Source organism: Ovis canadensis, chromosome 21 (genome assembly GCF_042477335.2).
Source record: "Ovis canadensis isolate MfBH-ARS-UI-01 breed Bighorn chromosome 21, ARS-UI_OviCan_v2, whole genome shotgun sequence".
NCBI classification, from domain to species: Eukaryota; Metazoa; Chordata; class Mammalia; order Artiodactyla; family Bovidae; genus Ovis; species Ovis canadensis.
In genome coordinates this window covers 48,458,174-48,483,332 of record NC_091265.1, presented here as the reverse complement: position 1 = coordinate 48,483,332, position 25,159 = coordinate 48,458,174, and the positions used below count along the sequence as shown (strand labels likewise).

The 25,159-nt window shown below is 45.3% G+C and overlaps 1 protein-coding gene across 1 annotated transcript in view; it reads right to left on the bottom strand.

The window, feature by feature from the left end:
* The window catches only part of BARX2 (BARX homeobox 2), a 78,405-nt gene that overhangs the window by 5,005 nt on the left and 48,241 nt on the right, over window positions 1–25,159 (bottom strand). The window contains exons 2-3 of the mRNA XM_069565238.1: window positions 10,448–10,745; window positions 4,641–4,725 (exon numbers count right to left, since the gene is read on the bottom strand). Of these exons, the coding sequence (XP_069421339.1) occupies window positions 4,641–4,725; window positions 10,448–10,745 (383 nt within the window). The remainder of the gene's footprint in view (window positions 1–4,640; window positions 4,726–10,447; window positions 10,746–25,159) is intronic.

Genomic DNA, 25,159 nt, shown 5'->3' with positions numbered 1-25,159 from the left:
TTATCTTACCGACCTCCTAATCTCCCAGCAGATCCTAGGCCATGGACTCATTATCCCACGGCCTTTTTGTTCCCTTCTCTACCTGCTGCTCTATGGGAATGATGAGAGCCATGTTGTTGTCTAGCTGCTTCAGTCATGTCTGACTCTTTGCAACCCCATGGATTGTAGCCCACCAGGCTCCTCTGTCCATGGGATTTCCCAGGCAAGAATACTGGTGTGGGTTGCCATTTCCTTCTCCAGGGGATCTTCCTGAACCAGGGATTGAACCTGCATCTCCTGCACTGGCAGGTAAATTCTTCACCATGGAGCCACCAGGGACGTCTGGAGAGCCATGTAACTGATGCTATTTCTCTGAAGCTGAGACGTTCACCATCTCCAGCACAGATGTTTCCCCAGCTCACAGTTTAGCAGATTTTCTGGCCGAAGATGAGATGTTCCACTCAACTCAAGCCTGAATGTTAAAGCACTAACTAACCGGGGAAGGCCTGCAGGTGGGGGAGGATGCAGAAAAACACTTGACTGTCTTAACCAGCATCCCGGAAACTTGCAGAATTCATTTTCAGGTTATCTCTCCTGGCCTCCGAAAGTTTAGATTTTCTGGAGACATGAATTTTGTGGAATTTAAAAAAAACAAACCAAAAAAAAAAACCACACTGAGACAAACAGCAGCTAACACTTCCTGATTTGTATCCTATGGGGCAGACACTATTCTGAGTCCTACAGGGATTGGCTCAGATTACCTCACTGAACTCATCTGCATCCCTGTAAGGTGGACATCAGGCATTTACTGATGAGGAAACAGGTGCTTGCCCACGATTACATAGGTAGAAACCGGTAGCAGTTTCACAGAATTGTTGACCAGCTGGAGACTTTTGGTGCATAAGATGACTGCTGTGGGTGGTATGTGGCCCACCCAGTTCTGTAACTGGGAGAGGAAGGTACCATCCATCTGGACCCTCTCACAGGAGAGAACCCTACTTTGGAGATGAAAAGTACCCCTGAATGATGAGGTACTTCTGGCCCGCTACGAAGCCCGCTGGGCCCTACTGGAACCCAAGCCAAGCAGACACGGAAGGGAGGGTGCACATCCCACCAAATGTGGGAGACCACATTTACCCAACCCGCCACAGGTTCTACATGCTGACCAGTAAAAACTAGTCAGAGATGCTATCTCAGTTCTGGCAGCATGCAAGTAACTCTGAAGAGCGAATGCTAATCTTTTTCCAGTTCCAATGAGATTACTTGCCTTGAGACATCTTTATTACTCAATTATTCTTTTCTTCCCCAGTCCCTGAAGAGACAGCCTTGAAAGTTTTACCAGGGGAAACTATGAAGCAATCAGGATCTCAACAATGCCTTGCTGTTTTGAGAGAGTTAGAACGTGACCCACACCTGAGCCACCTTGCGCTCCTCTTCACTCCAGCTGTTCTGAGGTCTTTGCAGCGCCCCCGCATACTTCTGTTCCTTCCTTCAGCCTGTGACACCCTTTCAACTTCATCTTGCAGGTGTCTATTCATCCACTAAACCCAACTTAGATGGCACCTCTTCCAGGAAGCCCTCCCTTCTCCTACTGATGCTGAACCTTTTATTTCCTCCCACTGTTGCCCTGATCACTCTGCATAATGAGCGACTTACAGGTCAGCTACCCCCACTGACTGAGTACCTTTTTTGAATTTTCTTTAATGATGGCCTGGTATCTTAATCATTGGAAAAGACCTTGATGCTGGAAAAGATTGAGGGTAGGAGGAGAAGGGGGCAACAGAGGATGATATGGTTTAATGGTATCACCAACATAATGGGCATGAATTTGAGCAAACTATGGGAGATAGTGAAGGACAGGGAAGCCTGGTATGCTGCAGTCCACAGGGTCGCAAATAGTAGGACACAACTTAGCAACTGAACAACAACAACAACAAGTGGTGTCTTATAGCCACATCTCTCCTGCCTGGTGAAAAGTAACTGCTCATAAGGTGAAATGAAGTGGACTCTAATTTCCGGAAGGGGCCTGCATTTGGTTGGCTTGTGGACTGCTCGGAGATTTAAATCTGTGCAGTTACTTCCATTTTGTTTTCTACGATGTTGATAACCATCGACACACGGCCTGCGGCTGTGCCAGCAGTGCAGAGGCCAGTAGAAAACAGCTGACGTCAGTGGCAGGGGCACACGTGTTCCCCATGGGCACTGGGTGGTGCTGGCAGAGCCGGCGGGCTGTCAGTGCCTCCATCGTCTGACTCACGAAAAGATCGCTGATAACCAATTCAAACAATGCCTCTGCCAATCAGGAGACATCAATTTTGATGACGACGATGGGACGGGGAAGGAGGTGGGTGGTGGAACTTGCACAGAAAGCAGTGAAGAGACTTGCCCAAAGCCAACCAGGGACAGGCACGCCTGGAAACACAGCCCAGTGTTTCCAGGTCCCAGATCTGATTCCCTTAGAGATCAGTCCCCTAAAAGGCTCCATGAGTGTCTGAGCATTCTAGAAGCTGGGGAGCAACCACATGTTTAATTGAATCTTATTTATCTTTCCATTTCAACTTCTCCCTGCAAGCTGTCCCAATATTTCACTTCTCCTCTGGACTCTTGCTTGTGTGTGCTCAGTTGTGTCTGACTCTTTGCAACCCCATGGACCGTAGCCCACCAGGCTCCTCTGTCCATGGAATTTTCCAGGCAAGAATACTGGACTTGGTTGCCATTTCTTCCTCCAGGGAATCTTTCTGACCCTGGGATCAAACCTACATCTCTTATGTCTCCTGCACTGGCAGGCTGGTTCTTAACCACTAGCATCATCTGGAAGCCTGTTAGCAGGCAATAGCAAGAACCAAAGTTTTCAGAGAAAAAAAATACATATATTGGATAAAAACACAAAATTGAGAAAACTCAAAATCTATTACCCATTATCAAAAAGTGCCTATTAACTTTTTTTGTTTCTGAAAACTAGGTGGTTGGTGCAGGGAAGAGGGTCTTAGTTATTTCGTCATTGTAGAAAATTCATATTCCAGCCCTTGAGACACCAAGCCTTGTGACCAGATGGCTTAGCAATTAGGATATTATGCAGGCAGGCCTGAGATGCTCGGTCCACAGGACAGGAGAGGGGCCCAGAGACCCAGCGAGAACATGGAGAGGCCTGCATCAGAGGTTTCTTCCCACTGTCTTACCAACTCTCCTTTTTGCTCTGGGCTTTGACTTTGACCCTTGGAGTTTTCAAAACTGTAAGTGAGACAACTGCTTTGGAAAATCTGGATTTAACTGTTGTTTTTTTTTTAATAAGAAAAAGAGAAAAAAAAGAAAGAAAAAGAGAGAGAGCTAAACCATTATGAAATGAGTTCCTTAAAATGTAGAGATGTTTCTTTTTTAAAGAGCTGTTTACACTAATTTGTTGTTGTTCAGTCTCTAAGTCGTGTCCAACTTTGTGCAACCCCATGGATTGCAGCACACCAGGCTTCCCATTCCTTCAGTATCTCCCAGAGTTTGATCAAATTCATATCCATTGAGTCAGTGATGCTATGTAACTATCTCTTCTTCAGCTGCCCTTTCTCCATTTGCCCTCAGTCTTTCCCAGTATCAGGGTCTTTTCCAAAGAGCCGGCTCTTCACATCAGGTGGCCAAAGTATTAGAGTTTCAGCGTCAGCATCAGTCATTCCAGTGAATATTCAAGACTGATTTCCTTTAGGGCTGACTGGTTTGATCCCCTTGCAGTCCAAGGGACTCTCAAGAGTCTTCTCCAGCACCACAATTCTAAAGCATCAGTTCTTCGGTGCTCTGCCTTCTTTATGGTCCAGCTCTTATATCCGTACATGACTACTGAAAAAACCATAGCTTTGACTATATGGACCTTTGTCAGCAAAGTGTTATCTCTGCTTTTTAATATGCTGTCTAAGTTTTTCATAGCTTTCCTTCCAAGGAGCCAGCATCTTTTAATTTCATGGCTACAGCCACTGTCCACAGTGATTTTGGAGCCCAAGAAAATAAAATCTGTCACCGCTTCCACATTTTCACCTTCTATTGCTATATAAGTTCGTTTAAAAACCAAATAGGGAACAACTCATCTGTTAGGCACTAGAGTGGTATTTGGGAAACCAGAGTCACTATACCATATGCACTGGAGGAACCTGGGTGCTAGTTAACACTCCCTGCCTTGGGCCAGCAAAGCAGAATCTTAGGAAGGGCCTTGAGTTCTGCATTCGCACCTGCCACCCAGGCTCCTCTGATGCCCACTGGAGTCGAGAATCCCTGTGTCAGAAGACACACAGCTACAAGAGCAGGTGCACCCTACATGTCCTCTAGAAACACAGAGGACTGACTTCTATTCTTAGCTATTGGTGGGAGTGGGAAGGAAGTTCTTTGAAAAGGCTAGCAGGTAGGGTTAAAAGCAGCAACTGACAAGTCTGGAGGCTTTCTTTTTCTGTTATTTCCAATGAAACTGTGAAAAGAATATCCATCTGGTCAGGAAATCCGGGTCAGAAAGAACTGCTTATCCTTTTGTTCAAACGGCCTCCCTTCCAGCCAGCATCGTAAAAGGCCTTCCAATCTCTGGAGCTCAGTCCACCAAAGGGTCCTTCCTGTCTTTGTGCCAGCCCTGTAGTGAGAATTCTTCCCATCATGATGGGCCCGTGGTTAGGACTTACTCTCTTTCTTACCATTTTTTTCCATTTCATCCTGCGGTTCTGGTACCAGGTCTTCACCTGCAGTTGAGTGAGTCCCAGAGACTGGGCCAAGTCCAACCTAGAAGGCACGAGAGACAGGGGGAGGATGAGGAAGAGGGGAAGGGGCAGCAGAGGTGGGTGCCTGTTACCAACACGTGGACCTCCCCATTAAACCAGTTCACTCTGCTTTCCTTCCCAGAATCCTACGGAGGAAACTGTGAAGCTAAAAGGTAGATGCCCAAGCCTAAGAACTATCTACATGGAACCTGAAAGGAATTTCTGAACCTTCACTGCAAAGTCCTCCCCCTGACCCGACAGACTCTTTACTCTGATCTTGTATAAAATGAAGGCTCTGACCCCAAATCCAAACTGGGGAAGAAAGGTAAAGTCCCATCTTTCCAGGTGCTAAGCCTCCCGCCACCTCCACCCCCAACCCGTGCTATCTCTACACACTCCCTTGAAGGTTGCTTCCTCTGCACAGGTCAACTCTCACCCAGGGGGCTCTGAGTTCTCACTGGTCTCTGCTTATGAGTTATTTCTGCCTCCCTAACTCCACTGCTTCCTTCACAATCACAAACGTGCTTACAGCATTCTAAATCAAGAACAAGGGCTCAAAAATACATTTTGACAGGTTGACTCATCCTCCATCCCTGTCCTCAACTGTTCCAGATTCCAAAAGGAACATTACATCCGTACCCTTCCTGCTCCCCATTCCACGGCCAAGCGTGGTCCTACATTTCTCTGTAGCCTGCAGAGCCACCAGCCTGGGCCACAGGGACTTGGGTACACATCCTCAGCTGCACCCAAGCTTCCCTGGGGCTTCCCTGGTAGCTCATCTAGTAAAGAATCTGCCTGCAATGCGGGAGACCTGGGTTCAATCCCTGGGTTGGAAGATCCCATGGAGGAGGGCATGGCAATCCACTCCAGTATTCTTGCCTGGAGAATCCCCATGGACAGAGGAGCCTGGCCAGCTACAGTCCTGCTTCTGCTAAGTCACTTCAGTCATGTCCGACTCTGTGCAACCCCACAGACGGCAGCCCATCAGGCTCCCCCGTCCCTGGGATTCTCCAGGCAAGAGCACTGGAGTGGGTTGCCATTTCCTTCTCCAACGCATGAAAGTGAAAAGTGAAAGTGAAGTCACTCAGCTGTGTCCGACTCCTAGCGACCCCATGGACTGCAGTCTACCAGGCTCCTCCGTCCATGAGATTTTCCAGGCAAGAGTACTGGAGTGGGTTACCACTGCCTTCTCCAAGCTACAGTTCATGGGGTCACAAAGCCTCGGACATGACTGAGCAACTAAGCATAGCACCTCAGCTTCAACTTTCTCTGCCTGAGAAGTAACAAGCAACACCTCACCATCAGGACAGTGGTACAGGAGTGAAGGCTCCAGGTGTGGCTCCTGGCATGCCAGGTACACTTCTCAGACCCCCTGCTTGGACCAGAGTGCCCAATTCAATCTCCAATAAGAAAAACCATTTTCCAAAGAAAAACCATTTTCCTTCAAGGACTTCAGCTCCTGGCTTCAATCCCCATTCACACCTATCTGCTTGCCCAGTAAAAGGGCTACTGTAAGCTGACAGTTTTATTGAAAGTCATTAATAGACTAAAGCCAATAAATTCCTTGTGCTAGCAGTCCTTAGCCTCCCCACTAATGAAGCCCTGCATCCCAGGTGTGTGTGCGTTCAGTCGTGTCCGACTCAGTGACCCCATGGACTATAGCCCACCAAGCTCCTCTGTCCATACAGTTTTCCAGGCAAGAAGTACTGGAGTGGGTTGCCATTTCCTTCTCCAGGGGATCTTCCTGATCCAGGGATTGAATCTGCACCCTTTGCATCTCCTGCATTAGCAGGTGGATTCTTTACCTCTGGCACCACTTGGGAAGCCCAAGAAGCACATATGAGAATCTACACTTTTTTTTTATTAAGGTAGACATAAATTTGCATAAGTGAAAACAAGATCAGTTTTTCTCACTTTTTTGGAAAATTTTTAAATTTAAAAATCATTATTTATGTTAATGTGATAGGTCTACTATTGTTATCCTGTAATGAATAACTAGTATTTTTAAACTTTCTCAAATTTAATACTTAATTTGGTAAATATCAATAGTTTAACCAACAAAAGTTTTCTGGGGAGTGGGGCTCAAAAATTTTTAGGAATGTAAAAGGGTCCCAAGACCAAACCCTTTGAGAACTGCTAATGTAAGGCACCTAACAATGCCTGTCACCCAGTGGGTACACTATAAGCAATAGTGTTATTAACAACCATATAGCAGTTCATGGTATCTCTGGATAGCTCTTCGAGGGGCATAGGTAAATTTTGCATCATAGCCTTTCTGGCCACAATTTGGCATCCCAGGTAGCTATTCATTTAAACACCAAGAGCCAAGGGGGCATGGGAGACCCCGTGGAGGCAGAGGGCTTCCCCTCTCCCCACAGCCTTCCTGGCCAGTTCACCTAAGGCCGTCAGGTGCATCAGCAAATGGAAGGATCAGTTCACAGCTCTGCCACGGCATTGGCAAACCAGGATGAGCTCACTTGGGAAAAATGCACTCCTGACTCATGCTGGCCCCAGAAACACACTTTGCTGTCATCAGCTCTCTCTCATTACCTGCCGCCGTTACAGATTCTCACTTCCCTGCGCAAATTCGCTTCAATGGGGTCACCTAGGAGACTAGAGAAACAAACACAGGGGAAGAGGGTGTGCGGCGTAGGAGGAGGTGTGCTCATGGCCCCGGTCACGTATGAGGTGAGGAACAGCTGGTGGGGCAGCTCGGGCGGCAGCCTCCATGCCCGCCAGATGGTTCTCCTCTGCAGGCAAGTGAATCAAGCTCACCTGAGAGGTGCCTGGGCAGGTAGCAGGAAGCCCCAGGAGGTTGATTTGGAACTAACGTTTCTGCTAAAAAAAAAAATCTGACTTCTAAAATAAGCCTAGAATGTCATCTTGAGTGTGCTGATTCATAAATCCAGATGCCCACTCCACCTCCTGTACACCATGTGTGTTGAGTCCAGGAGGTGCTTTGTTACACCAGGGAGCATCAGAATAGCAGAAGACTGTGTGCATGTGCGCACGCGCGCGTGCTTAGTTACTTAATTGTATTCAGCTCTTTGCGACCCTATGGACTGTAGCCCACCAGGCTCCCCTGCCCATGGGATTTTCCAGGCAAGAATACTGGAGTGGGTACCCATTCCCTTCTCCAGGGCATCTTCTCGACCCAGGGATCTAATCCAGGTCTCCTTCATTGCAGGCAGATTTATCATCTGATCCACCAGGGAAGCCCAGAGATCTCATCTATTAATCCCCAAATCACAGACCTGACTCCATCCTCTGCCTGAAGGTGCCCCAAATTGCACATGTCCAAAACAGAACGCATTCTTTCCTCACCAAACTCACTCTGCCCTGTGCCTTCCAGCTTCAGTTAATGCTTGCCCCTCTCTCCCTGGTGGCCCATGCAGGAGCCACAGAATTCTCAGCTCTCTGCCTCACACCAATGGAAATTCTGTCGTTCTGGCTTCAAAACAGGTCTCCGATCTATTCTCTCGTCTCTGTTCCCACTGTCTCCACCTTAATTCAACTCTTCAATGACCCTCCCTGGACTCTGTCCACCTGCTTTCCCTGCTTGATCTCTTCTCACTCTTCCCTCTCTGTTACTTATGGTGCTACCAATACAAGGATTCCGAGATGTAAATCTCAGGATTTCCCTGCTAGTCCGGTGGTTAAGACTCCATACTCCCAATGCAGGGGGCCCAAGTTTGATTCCTGATCAAGGAACTAAAATCCCTCATGCTATAGGGCATGGCCTAAATTTTTTTAATAAATAAAAAATTAAAAAAATAAAACGTAAATCTGGCCACAGCACTCGCAGCTCTTCACAGCTACCAACACACAGCCTGCACAACAAAGTCCACATCTTTTGGTCAGACATACAGTGTCCTTCTCATCTCTGCAGCCTCATCTCTCCCACACCCCCCCACCCCAACAATTCCTGAAGCTGGAGACATCCGACCACCTGCAGGCGCTCAGCAGGCCCAGCAGCACATCTGTGCCTTTTGCACATTGGTCCCTCTGTGGGATGCCCTCTCACTCCTGGGATCAAAGTGCTTCTGAAGTGCTGCCTCCTCTGAGAAGGCTTCCCAGCTGCCACCAGATACACTCAGCAATACCTTTGTGCTCCTGGAGCCCTCGGGAACATGTTGGCATCCACACCCCAAGTCATGATGCAGTTACTGCAGCCACATCCTTCCCCATGACCTCCTCTAGAGCAGGACTCTTGTCTGCTATCTTCTGGACCCATAATCCCTGCCACAGTGCCTTGCACACAGCTGCTAGGAGCTCAACTAACTGAATCAGTAAACAAATGCCCTTTTAATCAATGACTTGCAGGAGCCTCTCTCAAATTTTTATCAAGCAGCTAATGAACAGCTTGAAATGCATTTAAGTTTCCTTTCCTTCTCTCTAATAGGGTCAGACCTGAAATAAGTAAGTAAGCAAAGCAAGAGTAATAATAAGTAAGCAAAGAAAGAGTAAGCAAATAATAAGTAAGCAAAGAAAGAGCAAAAGTACCTGGAAAATCCTTCCAATAAACAGGGTCACACATTAGGCCAGTCATTCCAGAGTGAGTTTGAAAGAACAAGGTAGAACACACACTCTTGCAGCATATTTCTTTGCTAAGATGCTAAATTAAAGAAAGTGGGGAGGTACTGAAGCCTCTGAGTAAAGCAGGGGTCATAGCCACCCTCACTGAGATCTCAAAAGGGTTTATAGAAGAGACCTTCATCCAGGTCCTCCTTGGTCTCAGCCAAATGGTTCTGACTTGCTACCTGTCAAGTCCATCAGGACATCTGACAGCTCCGTAGCCCCATTAATCCAGGCTGGCATGCAGAAGCCAGGTGTGCCTGCTAAGCCAGTCGGGGGTTAGAGGGTGGGCAGAAGCCTGGGAAGATCATGGACCTCAACGCCAGGTCTAGTCCCAGTGCATCTGATCCTAAGCGTCAGTGGTTTTAAACGCCAAACCTGTTTCCGAGCTGAGCACCTGGGCAACCATTTGCTAAGCTTTACCATGCTTGTTGTATGGTAAACAAGCTTGCTCGGCTTCTCCTGTGGCTCAGCTGGTAAAAAATCTGCCTGCAATGCAGGAGACCTGGGTTCGATCCCTGGGTTGGGAAGATCCCCTGGAGAAGGGAAGGACTACCCACTCCAGTATTCTGGCCTGGAGAATTCCATGGACTGTATAGTCCAGGGGGGTCACAAAGAGTCAGACACAACTGAGCGACTTTCACTTTCCCCATGCTTGCTGTACTGCAGTAGTTAACATACAGAGATGCAGTGAGCAGTAAAAATTCAGCATCAGGCAGGCTTCTGGGACTAAGCATGATGAATTCAGGTGAGCTATGTGTGCGCTTAATGGCTCATTCGTGTCTGACTCTTCTGCGACCCCATGGACTATAAGTAGCCCACCAGGCTCCTCTGTCTGTGGAATCTTCCAGGCAACAATACTGGAGTGAGTTGACCATTTCCTACTCCAGGGGATTTTCCCCACCCAGGGATCAAACCTGGGTCTCTTGCATCTCCTGCACTGGCAGGTAGATTCTTTACCACTGCACCACCTGGGAAGCACTCAGGTGGGCTGGCTTTTGTTTAACCAAGGCTGAGATTACTTGAGCCGAGGCATGGACAGACTCCTGCCCTAGTGTCCTGCACAAACCCTAGAACAGTCCTTGTGGCTCTCTGTGCCACACTGAGAGCAAAAGGAGTCTCCCTTCTCAAGGGCCTTACCTAGAACAGTCCCTTCCCTGTGTCCTCACCTGTCTGGGGTGGACAAGTACTTCTGCTTCTGGAACTTCTTCTCCAGGCCCATGAGCTGTAGCTCGGTGAAGATGGTGCGGCTCCGGCGGGGCTTTTTCTGCCGGGGCGTGGGCTGCTCCGTCTCAGACTCGCTGCTGCCGTGGTTCTCGCCTGGGGCCTCTGCAGAGGAAGCTTCCGTGGCCGGGTGGCGGGACAGAGCCTGGGCGATTCCCGGGGTGGTGGGGACCAGATGGGAGATGACCGTGGGCTGTCGGGTGATCACCGAGAGGAGAGGATATGCCCGGAGGGAAGTGGGGCCTGGAAGACAAACAGGGAGGTGGGTCACATAGGGGTGGGGCAGGGGTGGGGAGAGGAAGGGGGCCAGAGATCCCAGAGGACCCCACAGTGAGACCCGTCTGCCCAGCAGGGCCTCCTGTTCACAAGCGGGTATAAACGGGGAAGGCTGGGTGGGCAGAACACACACAGGTTAGATCAGCCAAATGGGTAAGAACATTCAAGTCTTCCACGACAAAGAAGAGGGTCCCGAATTCCCTCTGGTTTTAAATGACTCTTTCCTCGTCTCTTCCTTTTGAATCTATTAATTCTGGTTTCACAGATATGGGTCAATGACACAGCAGATGGAAGGAAGTAGTCAGATAAAGCAAGGAATTGAAGACTTAAGGAAACCAAAATAGATTCATAATATACAAAGTACCTGAGACCCACCTCCAGTCTTTATAAAAAATACATGGTTGCAAGTATAAATTCTTCCTGGGAAGTCTACAAACCTTGAATCAGAACATTTTTCAGAGGTAGAAAGATGCTTAAAAGTTACTTCAACTCCCTCATTTCAGAGATAAGAAAACAGTTCCGGCCAGAAAGGCTAAAGGACTTAGATGGTGTCACAGAGCTAGAAACAAGTACATTCAGGAGTCAAACTAGGTTCTTCTGGCTTGAACTATATGGGGCAGTTACCATACCATGAATCACACAGATGCATCATTTAGAAGAGGGGCCCAAAAGATTTTAATTCACATGAAAATTCAGATCTGTTATAGTGGCTGCCTCCAGCACTATGTTAAGGAGGATTCTCAAGATGGGTCAGAGTCCAGCTGATGGAAGTCAGCTGAGGTTGACGTCTCCCCCAGGGTGTGCTAGGGTAGGGGGCGGGATAGTTCCCAGACAGTTCTGTGCCTGTTCTGAATTTTAAGAGAGGAGACCCTTCCTGTCCAAAAATATGTTCTCTCTTTTGTTGACTGAAAAGAATTGCACAACCTAAAAGTTGAGAGTTATGTTTTATATTTTAGGGACTTTCTTAAGACATGAAGCCCAGGAGCATCCTTGCAGATAACTCCAAGGGACTGCTCTGAAGAGGTAAGGGAGGAGCCAGGATATATAGGAATTTTTGCAACAAAGACTAGGTGGTCACAACATCAAAGGATTACTATTAACTAAAGAAAACCATGGACAGACCTAGAGACTGTCGTATAGTGTGAAGTAAGTCAGAAAGAGAGAAATAAATATCCTATAAGATCACTTATGTGTGGAATCTTGAAAAATGGTACAGGTGAACTTAAATTTCCAGAGTATGAATAGAGACACAGACATAGAGAATAAATGTATGGACAACAAGGGGAAAGGCTTGGTGGGATGAACTTGGATATTGGGATTGATATACACACACTACCATGTATAAAATACATAACTAATGAGAACTGGCTGTATAGTACAGGGAACTCCACTCGGTCCTTTATGATGACCTAAATGGGAAGGAAATCCATAAAAGAGTGGATATATGTATACGTATGGGTGATTCTTTTTGCTGTACAGCCAAAATTAACACAACATAGTAAAGCAAATATACTCCAATAAAAGTTTTAAAAAGAGAGAGAGAGAGAAAACACAGACAACTCAAGTTAATGGATTTAGCACGTCTCCACACGAGAGAAGAGCAAATCTGGACTCACTAAAGTCATTCCTTTGATATGCACCTCAGCTATCTGGGGCCACTATCCGGTTCCTTCTTCTCCTGAGTCCCTTCACGGTGCACCGTTGGGGGCAGCTGCAGTGGTCGAGGGTAGTTGCCTGTAGGTCTCCCTCCTGAGTTCCCTCAGGCTCACCAAGGGGCAGGGGTAGTGGCTGAGGGCTGAGTGGCTTGAGGGCTGCACTTTTTTTTGTTTGCTGATACTTTTAAACTCAAGTGAAAAAGTCCTTCCTTTCCATTATTCCATAGAATTGTGTTTTAAATGCCACTATCATTACCTATGGAAATCATTTTATCTCTCTGGGCCTCAGTTTTATCAGCTGTACAAGTGAGTGAAAGGAGATAATTTCAAAGAAGTCTTCAAACTCTTATATGGGACTTCCTCGATGGCTCAGATGGTAAAAAAAAAATCTGCCTGCAATGCTGGAGACCCAGGTTCGATCCCTGGGTTGAGAAGGTCCGCTGGAGAAGGGAATGGTTACCCACTCCAGTATTCTTGCCTGGAGAATCCCATGGACAGAGGATATAAGACTGACTGAGCCACTAACACTTTCACTTGTTCACTTTCATACTAATGTCATGAAAGCACCTTTCATCCCAAGCCCATATTGATATATGATGAAAACAGGAAGTTCTGGGGTGCCCTTTGGGACTCAGCCCAGCCCCGACAACTCACTACAAGAGCAAGGCAAATATCTGAGCCAGATAACACTCACACTCGTTTAGGGTTAAAACCAGCTTCACAACTTCCTGGGTGCTATGTGTATGCTCCTCTAGGCTGGCATTTCTCTTCTTACTCATTTCCATGCTTCTGTTTTTGGACCCCAGTCACAGCTATGAAAACAGGTAACTTCTCCTGCTCTTTGACCACATGTCTGACACGACCCAGTAGAAACCACAAAGTTGTTAAACAATAAATCATCAAGGGCTACTACTTCCAATAACTATCCAGACAAGGCTTACACTTAAGGTTTTCTTCTTTCTTTTAATGAAAAAAAAAATCTTGGAATGATATTCTATAACAAGAAAAGTAGGATACCTAGTACAGTGGTTTTGCATCTATATACATTATGAAACACTGCTTCTTCTAAAAGAAACGATCTAAACGCTTCTTATACTACTACTTTAAAAAAAATTGTTTATTTTATTTATTTATGGCTGCACTGAGTCTTTGTTACTGTGGAGACTTTCTCGTTGCAGTGAGCAGAGGCTACTTTTCCTGGCAGCGGGCAGGCTTCTCATTGCAGCGGCTTCTCCTACTGCTAAGCAAAAGCTCTAGATGCATGGGCTTCAAGAGCTGTGGCACATGGGCTTAGTTGCTTCGAGGCATGTGGAATCTTCCTGGACCAGGGATCAAATCTGTGTCCCCTGCATTGGCGAGACGATTGTTAACCACTGGACCACCAGCAAAATCCACTACTTATTTTCTCATTACCAATGTAACACAATTTGTTATAAAACAACTTTAAAAATAATCAGAAATATATAAACTAGAAGTCTCCCCTCTCAGTGTTCAACCCCAAATCTTAGAGGTAAACTTCCATAACTGCCCCTGTGTATGTACAAACATGGACTTCCCAGGTGGCGCTGGTGGCAAAGACCCGCCTGCCAATGCAGGAGACTTAAGAGACACGGGTTCCGTACCTGAGTCAGGAAGATCCCCTGAAGGAAGGCCTGGCACTCCATTATTCTTGCCCACTCCATTATTCTTGCCTGGAGAATTCCATGGACAGAGAAGCCTGGCAGGCTACAGTCCATAGATAGGGCTGCACAGAGTCAGTCATGACTGAAGCGACTTAGCACGCACATATTCACAAATATACATAAGTTCTAAATCTAATAATGTATATGCTAATCTACTGAAACCCATAGTTACAAAGTGTTTATTTGGTAAAATATAGACATGTCACTTTATTTTTTCTAAACAGATAGCCAACAATTCCCCAAATCTGACTAGTCCATTACTTAAAATATCAGCTTTGAGACATTAAGTTCCTAAAGAAATTAAGTTGGGAATTTCTGTTTATCAGAATTCTGAGAGTCTACTGGGGAATTTTAGTCACCGTAAGTATGAGAACTTCCTGCTTTGTAGAAAAGCAGCCAAACTAGGACAAGAACCACCCTTCTCAAGGGCTGCCCTCTATTAGTATGGTTATAAACAGGTGTAGAGCTGCTACATGAGGGCAGTGGGTATGCAGGAGGAGATGGGGCTGGGGAGGCTAGAGTTAGGAAACCAGGTGGAACACAAAGGGGCAGATTTTGAGAGGGCTGCCAAGAGTCTGCACTTTGGGGAGAGTGAAGACTACTTTGAGAGGATTTCTGAAAAACATTTTAGGGGTGTACTGGGTAAAATCCTTGAATATATTCCTTAAAAAAAAAAAACTAAAGATCTTCATGCTCAAGGCTTCTGTAGTCAGATTTTAGTTGTCATTGAGAAGAATTTTACAGATATACTGGGTCATATGGAGCCTTAGAAATAGATGGATTACTTTACATATACATGTATCTGTTTCTGGACTCTATCTACTGAACTAATATATGATCCTGTTGTAAGACCATTCCGCTTTTATTATTATGGGGTGTTGGGGAGTTTTATTATAGAACAAATTTCCCCTTTTTATTCTTTTCTACAAAACTCTTTTGGCTATTGTCATTAATTAATTTTTTCAGTTGAATTTTGGAAGCAACTTGTTAGTCTCTAAAAAAGCAAATCCTACTAAAACTGTATTAGACTTCCACTGACCTTATAGATTACTATAGGGAAAAATGATTCTTTTGACAATCCTGGTCTCTGGTAGGCTGAAAGCAATTGTGGGTATTTAAAAATGGCTTTTGGAGATTTATAATATTTGGTTCCACAAAGTTTAAGCCCAATGAAAACCTCACATTAAAAAACACAAACAAAATAAAAAACTTCGGAAGAACGGTAGTGATTTAAGGCAACATTCTAATCACCGAAGTTTATAATTTCAGGAATCTTTACCCAATACTCTGATGCAGATTCAGTGACAAAATTGTACTCGCCCAGTAGGTTTCCCTGGTGGCTCAGACAGTAAGGAACCCTCCTGCCAATGCAGGAGACACAGGAGATGCAGGTTCAATCCCTAGATTGGGAAGATCTCCTGGAGAAGGGAATGGCTACCCACTCCAGGATTCTTGCCTGGAGAATCCCATGGACAAAGGAGTCTGGAGGGGCTAGAGTTCGTGAGGTTGCAAAGAGTCAGACATGACTGAGCGACTAACAGTTTCACTCAGTGAAAATAGCACCTTCTGATGTTGGAGATACCCACGAGGCCTCTGGGATGCTAATGAATGTTTGGAGGGTTCAGGGAGGCCATCATTGTAAATAAACATAATCGCAGTGAGACACCATATTGTGTTTTCAGTATTTGATGTGTGTCCCCAAGGAAAGAAAGCATGGCTGTACCAGGACACAGGGTGGGTTCTGTGTGTGCAGCAAAGTGGGGCATCTCCTGAGAGGCAAACCAATGGGAGCAGAAAAGTGAGACCAAATATACTCCAGCCAGCTGCTCCCTGTCTTTCCTTGTTTTAATATATGACCTGATTTCCAACAAAACAGTACCCAGAGCTTTCATTCCACCAAGCACTTACACACTCCCATTTCACTTTCTCACAGAAGTTCTGTGAAATAATCTAGCCCCCTATTTATATTTTGGCTAAAAAATCAAATTTAGGTTTTAAAAATAGAGGGGAAATGATAAATGAGCACATACAATGGAGGGGAGCCACTTGGGTTACTGAGAAGGCAGATACTGTATAACACTATCTATTAAGTATGCTTTCTCTTTTCCTGAGAATTATCACTATGTGAAAATGTTGACTGAAGACAGCTGCCCAGCCACCCTGGATCATTTACATACACTTGTGAAATTCGAGCACATTATCTGCTACTGAGAGGGAGTAATGACTGTCATAAACCAAAGACTTTGTTTAAACAAACACATTTTAGTTGACAAAAGGAGTATAAACATGACCACAGTGAATGCATCTTCTAATAGCTGTTTTCTGCAACCCAGCCCCCAGACCAATAAGGCTGTAAGATGGGTATCACGTAACTACGGGTACCGTCGACCTAGAAATAGCTGCCTGCCAAATGTTGGACTGTCTTGAGAATCTGTTTTGGGATTAGAAAACCTGAGCACATTTGTGATAGGCTGATGCTCAGGGACATCCCCGGCAGCCTGGGAAGAAGTGGAACATTCAGGAGGCTAAACAGAATGTTCCATCTAATGGATTCAACAAGTTGTTGTTTAGCTGCTCAGTCTTGTCCAACTCTCTTGTGACCCTACAGACTGTAGCTGGCCAGGCTTCTCTGTCTGTGGGATTGCCCAGGCAAGAATACTGCAGTGGGTTGCCATTTCCTCCTCCAAGGGATCTTCTCCACCCAGGGATGAAACCCTCATCTCCTGCATTGGCAGTTGGATTCTTTACTACTGAGCCACCTGGGAAGCCCAAGCGGATTCTGCAAACTGAGTGGAAGTGACGCATGTGAATGCAACTGGGCCAAGTATGGGCACAATCCAGAATGGCCAATTCCAGGCACAGCTCCCCAACATAATTCCTCCTTCCCCACAAACACCAGTCTACTCCTAGCTACAGGAGGACTTGAACCCCAGAGCACCGTGCCAGCACCCATACACCTCCTGGACACCATACATTCCTCCAAGACACCAAGTCCCTACATTAGCTCTCTACACCCACCATCTGGTTGACACAAGCGAAGGTCAAAGGTCTGAGTAGATAAGGATCTCTAAGCTGCCTGCTTGACTGATTTATGTCCTGTGAATGTGTGACCTATACACCCGCAGAAAGCTTCCGAAGAACAGAGGCGGCATACACAGAGGCATGGGTAGAGATGTATTCAGTTAACCTAAAAGACAGACTTGGTGGAACAACTGGGGAGCTCTGGCTGAGTTTCCTGGGAAAAATCATAAAACCACCCACACCAAATGGCTCCCATGGACTCACATCCCTACACATTGGCTGGTAAGCTCAGACGATGGAAAGAACGGGACCTCACTGACTCCTGGAGGGACCTAGAGCAGGTTAACAAAACTTTCTTAGTTTCAATTTTTCTCTTCTGTAAAGCAGGACTAATAATGATTTCCCTGCGTAGATTACTGTAAAGATGAAATGCATTTAATTGCCATTAGCTCTCTTTCTTTCCTCTTTTTACTTCAGTAGTTTGATGCTCCGTGAATGAGCTCAGTGGAAGTTGGAATTAGCAAGAAAGCGGACTTACTTGTGAGCTACGCATGCGTTCTCTTCTTATCCTCTGCACATATGCATGAAAAGCAAGATTCAGCAACACTAGAATATGCCAGCTTCTCTTTGCCAAATGGTGGTCTTTAAATGCCCTAACAGCAAAACAAGACAGCTTGAGTAAATCAGTGAGAGGGCTAACCTAGCCAGTGCATGCGTGCTAAGTCGCTTCAGTCATGTCCGACTCTTTGCGACCCCATGGACCGCAGCCCACGAGGCTCCTCTGCCCATGCGATCTCCAAGGAAGGATGCTGGAGCAGGTTGCCATGCCCTCCTCCAGGGTATCTTCCCAACCCAGGGACTGAACCCACATCTCTCATGTCTCGTTCATTGGCAGGTGGGTTCTTTACCACTAGTGCCACTGATGTCCCCCTAAAACCATCAAAAAATAACTACTGTGGTTTTGCACACCTGGATAAACAATTCACAACCCTTCCCAAGTTAGTTGCAGGCAAAGAAGGATGAAGGTGGTGACACACAGGACCGTACCAAAGTCAATTTCTAAAAATTGCAGGGCAAACAGAGATGCATGGTTAAAATTAACATGCCTCATCTTATGTTGAAGGTGGACTAAGAAAAGGCTAAGCTGAGGGTAAGTGGCAACCAGACATGAAAGTTCAGTGCTTGTTTGTCTATAAGAATAATCCTTTTTTTAGATTCCTTTTAATGTGGACCATTATTTAAACTCTTCATTGAATTTGTTACAATATTGCTTCTGTTTCATGTTTTTGCTTTTTGGCCCTGAGGTATATGGAATCTTAGCTCCCTGACCAGGGATCAAAGCCGAATCCCCTGTGTTGGAAGGTAAAGTCTTAACCACTGGACCACCAGGGAAGCCTCCTCCCTTACCATTCTTGAAGATTATCCATATAGGGACTTCCTTGGTGTTCCAGCGGTTATGAGTCTGCCTGACAACACAGGGCACACCAGTTAGATCCCTGGTCTGAGAGGATCCCACATGCTGTGGGGCAACTGAGCCCATGCTCCACAACTACCGAAGCCCGTAGAGCCTGTGCTCCACAAGAGAAGCCACTGCAATAAACTAAAGAGTAGCCCCTGCTCACTGCATCCAGAGAAAAGCCCGTGCAGCCAATAAATAAGTAATTTTTAAATTAATTTTTTAAATAAAAAAACAAGAAAGAAGACTTTCAAATTGTTTACAGCGGGTGAAAGTGAGTTTATATGTATTAAAATTGTATCATATGTTAAAAATTGTTCTCTGTTTCTGTTGATAATTGATGTAATTCATCCAATACCTAAAGATATATTTACGTAAACATTTTAAATATAGCAGTCTACACTGTGATTGCACCTGATGCTTATTCAGTTATTCCTCCCTTTGTGGACATTCAAGATAGTTATGTTTTTGCTACTACATGTAATGCTGCAATGAACATCTATCCCTGCTGGGTACATTTTTAAATGTAAGTTTCTGGACCAAATGGCATGTGAATTTTATTTAAATATTTGCTTATCTATTTCTTTGGCTATAGAGAAAGAAAGCCAAGGAAGGGAGGAAAGGGGATATAATGAGGCTGAATGGCCATTTAACTCTGTGACACACTAAGTTTCAAGCCCAGGAAGAGTTAATGGAATACACACTCCCTTTACAGGTTATGGCTTTGTATTACTAAAGAAAAAAGAAAATGTTTTAAGAGGCCAACTCAAAGACTAACAAAACATCTCAGCCATTAACTACCTTATAAAAAAAAAGCGTGTGGGCATTTTGATGAGTTAAGTATAAATGAATTAGAAACATGTGGAATAAATTTATTTCACCATCCATATGCAACTGCCATAATGTCGATTCTGGAATAAGCATTTAGTAAAATTAAAAACTGAAGAAGGGTCACAAAAGGATGGAGTAGGGAGAAGACATTTTGGGTATTTAGAGCAACGAAGATTTGGGAAACAAAGAGGAGACATGAGAGTAACCCCAGCAGGCTGGACTGCATCACGCCATCTTTTCAGATTCTTGATTTCACAAAGAGACAAGCTCAGTCTTACCACATTCAACCTGCAGCATCATCAAAATGACAGACGCCCACAAAAACGCAGGGCTTCACAGGGAGCTCCGTGAAATCAATTAAGCTGGAAGATAGGTGTGTGGACCTTTCCATCCTGCCTAAAGTGACCCATCCAGATGTGGTCATCAACCACCCTCTAGCTGTCACTGCTCCACGTCCTCTGGCACCAAAGCACACACAAGAAATGACGTTGTCTTTCTCCTCCTGGCCATTCTGCTGTCTCCATACACCCACACCTGCTTTCAGCCACTCCTTGTAACCACTCATGGATGGAAAGCTTCCCAGAGCAGCTGTTGTTTGGTACAGAGATTGAATTCATCACTCCTACCTCCAGGCACCCCCACCCCAGCTTTTAGTATGTGTCCTTATTCACCCTTACTTAATTCAAACCTTGGAGCAAGAGTTAATGTGTTTACCCACCTATTGCTCACTAGATTGCAAACTTCTCCAGGACAGAATTTAAAAGTGCATCGTTTTACGGACATGGGTTGGGGTCGGGGAAGAAGGAGAGGGCGAGATGAATGGAGCCAGCAGCATGGAAGCATACTACTATATGTAAAATAGACAGCCAATGGAAATACACTCAGGGAATTCAAACCGAGGTTCTGTAACAACTGAGAGGGGTGGGAAAGGGCGAGAGGTAGGAGGGAGAATCAAGAGGGTGGGGACATAGCTATACCTATGGCTAATTCAGGTTGATGCATGGCAAAAACCAAAGCAATGTTGTACAGAAATTATCCTCCAAATAAAAATTTAAAAAAAATTTTAAGTGCATCTTCCCAGTGAAAATGCCAGGCCTGACTTGAACTGATTTTACCTGGTATCAGAAGACTGGGGCTGGAGACATTGTTCTGACACGTTTGGGGTCTGTGGTCTTGGTCAAACCATTCTTCCAACCTTCGGCTTTCTTTCCTAAAAATGACACTAATAATACTTCTCCCAAGCTTGTTGAAAGATAGCAATGGATAATGAGTATAAAACAATTTTTAAAATATAAATTTATTTATTTTAATTGGAGGTTAATTACTTTACAATATTGTATTGGTTTTGCCATACATCAACATGAATCTGCCACAGGTATACATATGTTCCCCATCCTGAACCCCCCTCCCTCCTCTCTCCCCCTACCATCCCTCTGGGTCATCCCAGTGCACCAGCCTCAAGCATCCAGTATCATGCATCAAACCTGGACCAGCAATTCATTTCATATATGATATTATACATGTTTCAAGGCCATTCTCCCAAATCATCCCACCCTCTCCCTCTCCCTCTCCCACAGAGTCCAAAAGACTGTTCTATACATCTATGTCTCTTTTGCTGTCTCGCATACAGGGTTATCATTACCATCTTTCTAAATTCCATATATATGTGTTAGTATACTGTATTGGTGTTTTTCTTTCTGGCTTACTTCACTCTGTATAATAGGCTCCAGATTCATCCACCTCATTAGAACTGATTCAAATGTATTCCTTTTAACGGCTGAGTAACACTCCATTGTGTATATGTACCACAGCTTTCTTATCCATTCATCTGCTGATGGACATCTAGGTTGCTTCCATGTCCTGGCTATTGTAAGCAGTGCTGTGATGAACATTGGGGTACACGTGTCTCTTTCAATAAAACAATTTTGTAAACAATGAAGAACTATACCACAAAAAGGTTCTTTTTTTTTTTTTCCAGCAGTCAAAAAAGTACTAGCTTTCCAAATTTCAGAGATGCTTCTATTTCCAAAGAAATCATAATCCTGGGACTTCACAGGCAGTCCAGTGGTTAAGACTCCATGCTTCCACTGCAGGGAGCATGGGTTCAATCCCTGGTAAAGGAACTAGAATCCTACAGGCCTTGTGACACAGCCAAGAAAACAATCAAAAAACAAACATTAATCCTGCTCTCTGTGCTAACCTAATCCCCCTTTGTCTTGTCTTTTGTACGCTGTCATTTCCAGTTAAGGTTCTATTGTCACAGGGATAGAGGCTACACAAAACTGACCAGGAAAGGCCCTCCGGTTCACTGTTACCATCATCTGTGAAGCCTACTGAATAGCTCTGCCTTCAGAAGCTAATTATCTCACTGGAGACATGAGGCATTACAATAAAAGTTAATAAGTAGACAAAGAAGCGTATGGCAAATGCTGGATGGCAGAAGACTCATGGGAATTCAGGATGGATTTCTGCACTCTAGAGTGTACAGTGGCTGGTCATGAAAAAAGGAGGAGCTAGGGTTCTAAGACGGAAGGAAGGAACAGATTCCAGAATCACTGTCTAGGAAGAACCCACAGGACCTGGAGAAGCACTAGATTGGGAAGAGAGAGGAGGGCAAACAGAGAAGATACTGGAAGATTCAATACTGCAGCAGAACTGCTGGGAGCAGACAGCCTTTGCCTCTGTCACATGACAGTGTTTCATTAGAAGAGATACGGCTTGCAGAGGCTTATTTAGTTTGAGGTACAATCATACACTGATTTTGACATATGATTCCTGGCACGCAGGCATGGTCACAAACTCCTTTTTGCTGAAGGACTCGGTGGAGATGAGTCTGTGGATTTTACATAGAATAAGAGTTGAAGAGCTGACTGACTCATTGGAAAAGACCCTGATGCTGGGAAAAATGAAGGCAAAAGGAGAACGGAGTGGCAGAGGATGGAATGGTTTAGACAGCATCATCAACACAACGGACATGAATCTGAGCAAACTCCAGGAGACAGTGAAGGACAGGGAACCCTGGCGGGTTGCAGTCCATGGGGTCACAAAGAGTCAGACATGACTTAGCAAGTGAATGACAGCAACTCTATCCACCTCTGTTATTACCAAGCTATAACCCAAGCTGCTGTACTTGCCATTGTGATAGCAACTGCCAGAATGAGGTAAAATGCAAATTTAAACATGTTACTTTCATGGTTAAAACTGTTCCGCAGCTTACCACTGAATTTAAAACTAAACCCAAACTATTCACCAAGGCCCGTGAGGGACCTGCAGGATCTGGATCTTGCCCGCTTTTTGAATCGTGGGACAGTCTTCTTACTCCTGTGCTTTGGTCTCACTAGCTTTCAGTCAGTTCCTCAAAGACCCTGAGTTTTTTCCTCAACAAGGCATTGACCTTTGGTCAGCACATAACTGAAGGGTTGGAAGTATAATTCATCTCCCAAGAAGAAAGATTTAAGACCATCAGGGGATGAAGGACTGGGCCTTGGGGTACATCTTCATCAATGGAGCTGGAAAGGAAATAGGACCAATCAACCAGAAAGACATTGCAGCGTAAGAAGCACGCAGCACAAGTAGGAGTACAGGGTCAGTGGAAATGACCAGAGAATTTCAAGAAGGATCCACTTTCAATAATGTTGCTGCTGCTGCTGCTGCTGCTAATTTGCTTCAGTCGTGTCCGACTCTGTGTGACCCCATAGACGGCAGCCCACCAGGCTCCCCTGTCCCCGGGATTCTCCAGGCAAGAACACTGGAGTGGGTTGCCATTTCTTTCTCCAATGCATGAAAGGGAAAAGTGAAAGTGAAGTTGCTCAGTCATGTCCGACTCTTAGCGACCCCATGGACTGCAGCCTACCAGGCTCCTCCACCCATGGGATTTTCCAGGCAAGAGTATTGGAGTGGGAAGCCATTGCCTTCATTCAATAAGGTTACTCACTAGGAAATCTCCTAAGTTTTGAAAATTTCTCCCTTTTTCTGATATTTCAGACCTATCTTCATGGTATAGGAATCTCCACCAGGCAGACTGGGAAAATACATATTGTGCTAGGACCCTGGGCAGGAGGAGAAGCCACTGAAGATTACTTTCTGTCAGTGGTCCCATGGGGCCCAGGCAAGCTCTTGATTAACCAGGAGGAGAAGCAGCTGCCAAACACTGAGCACCTCATGCCAAAATGTAATTTTCTAAGTCCAATTTAGTTTTCCTCCTCTCCCTATACATTCTCTGTGTGTGTACTCAGTCATGTCTGACTCTTCGACCCCCTGGACTGTAGCCTACCAGGCTCCTCTATCCATGGGATCCTCCAGGCAAGAATATTGGAGCAGGTTGCCATTTCCTACTCCAAGGGATCTTCCCGACCCAGGCATCGAACCCACATCTCCTGTATTGGCAGGTGAATGCTTTACCACTGTGTCACCTGGGAAACCCTGGAACATGAAGGCAAAACATTAAACTGAAGGCCTCTCAAACCAGTGCCCAGTAAGCCCCCAGTACAGTCAATGACTAGCACATCTCTCTCTGCTGTGATAGCCAGCATAACGCAGGCATTTCCAGCAAGATTCCTTGATGTCATGCAGATAGTCATGTGATTTCAATGGTTAAATCTCCTCTTCCTGGTGCCCCATTATTTTCTGATAGAAGTGTACTTTTGAAGCTTATGCAGATACAGAACTGTGTTGCAGAATGCACTCAAACTTTGGAGGAATCTATTAATTGAAAAGAGAGGGATAGAACTCTGTTACTTAGTGGCAGGCTTTTGTTAGAATGAAACAATTCCTCTCCTTTTCTCTTTTGTTCAAGGAGTTAAGATCAAATGACAGCCAGCGTACCCCCAAACAGTGAAGAGTGAAGTCGCTCAGTCATGTCCGACTCTTTGGAACCCCGTGGACTGTAGCCCACCAGGCTCCTCCATCCATGGCATTCTCCAGGTAAGAATACTGGAGTGGGTTGCCATTTCCTTCTCCAGGGGATCTTCCCAACCCAGGGATTGAACCCAGGTCTTCTGCATTGCAGGCAGATGCTTTAACCTCTGAGCCACCAGGGAAGCCCTATGCCCAAACAGTAGTGAGAAAATTATACAACAGATATCAATATTTACTCATGCTTGAGTCTTGCTCTTGTAGGTAATAAGAGAAAACAGCAATAAAATTCTGCAACACACTGAATGTGAATCATGTGGACCATGGTAACTAACTGGTCAACTGGGACCAAAGAGAGTTGTTTCCTACAGCAAGATGCTCCCTGCACTGAGCCCCATCCTGTCTAAGATCCAACTCTCCTCTCAACAATGCCATTCCCCTTGCCTTAGCCTCAGTCCACTATGAGGTCTCTCTTTCTCTGAGTTTTCCTCATCAGTAGTTGGGGGAGCTGGTTGGTTTCTAGGGTCCTTTTCAGTACCAAGATACAATGGCTTTACGAGCAATAACCACACTCTGACATACGGAGTCTCTTACATTTTTTCAACTCGATTGTAAAGTCTTTGTCTTATACTTCCTTTCCCATGAGGTACTTCCCATGCTTTGCAAATGGCATCAACTAAATAAATATTAGCTGCAGTTAATGAGTGAGCTAAGAGCAAGAGTATTAACGCCTGCAAACTTCCCCAGAACCACTAAATCTTGTCAGTTCACAAGGGAGTGGAGCGATGAACTATTTACTCATCTGATATCCTCATAGGTGATCCAGATTTTAACAGTAAAGGCAAAAGACTATCTTTGAATAAATCTCACCACACACAATTA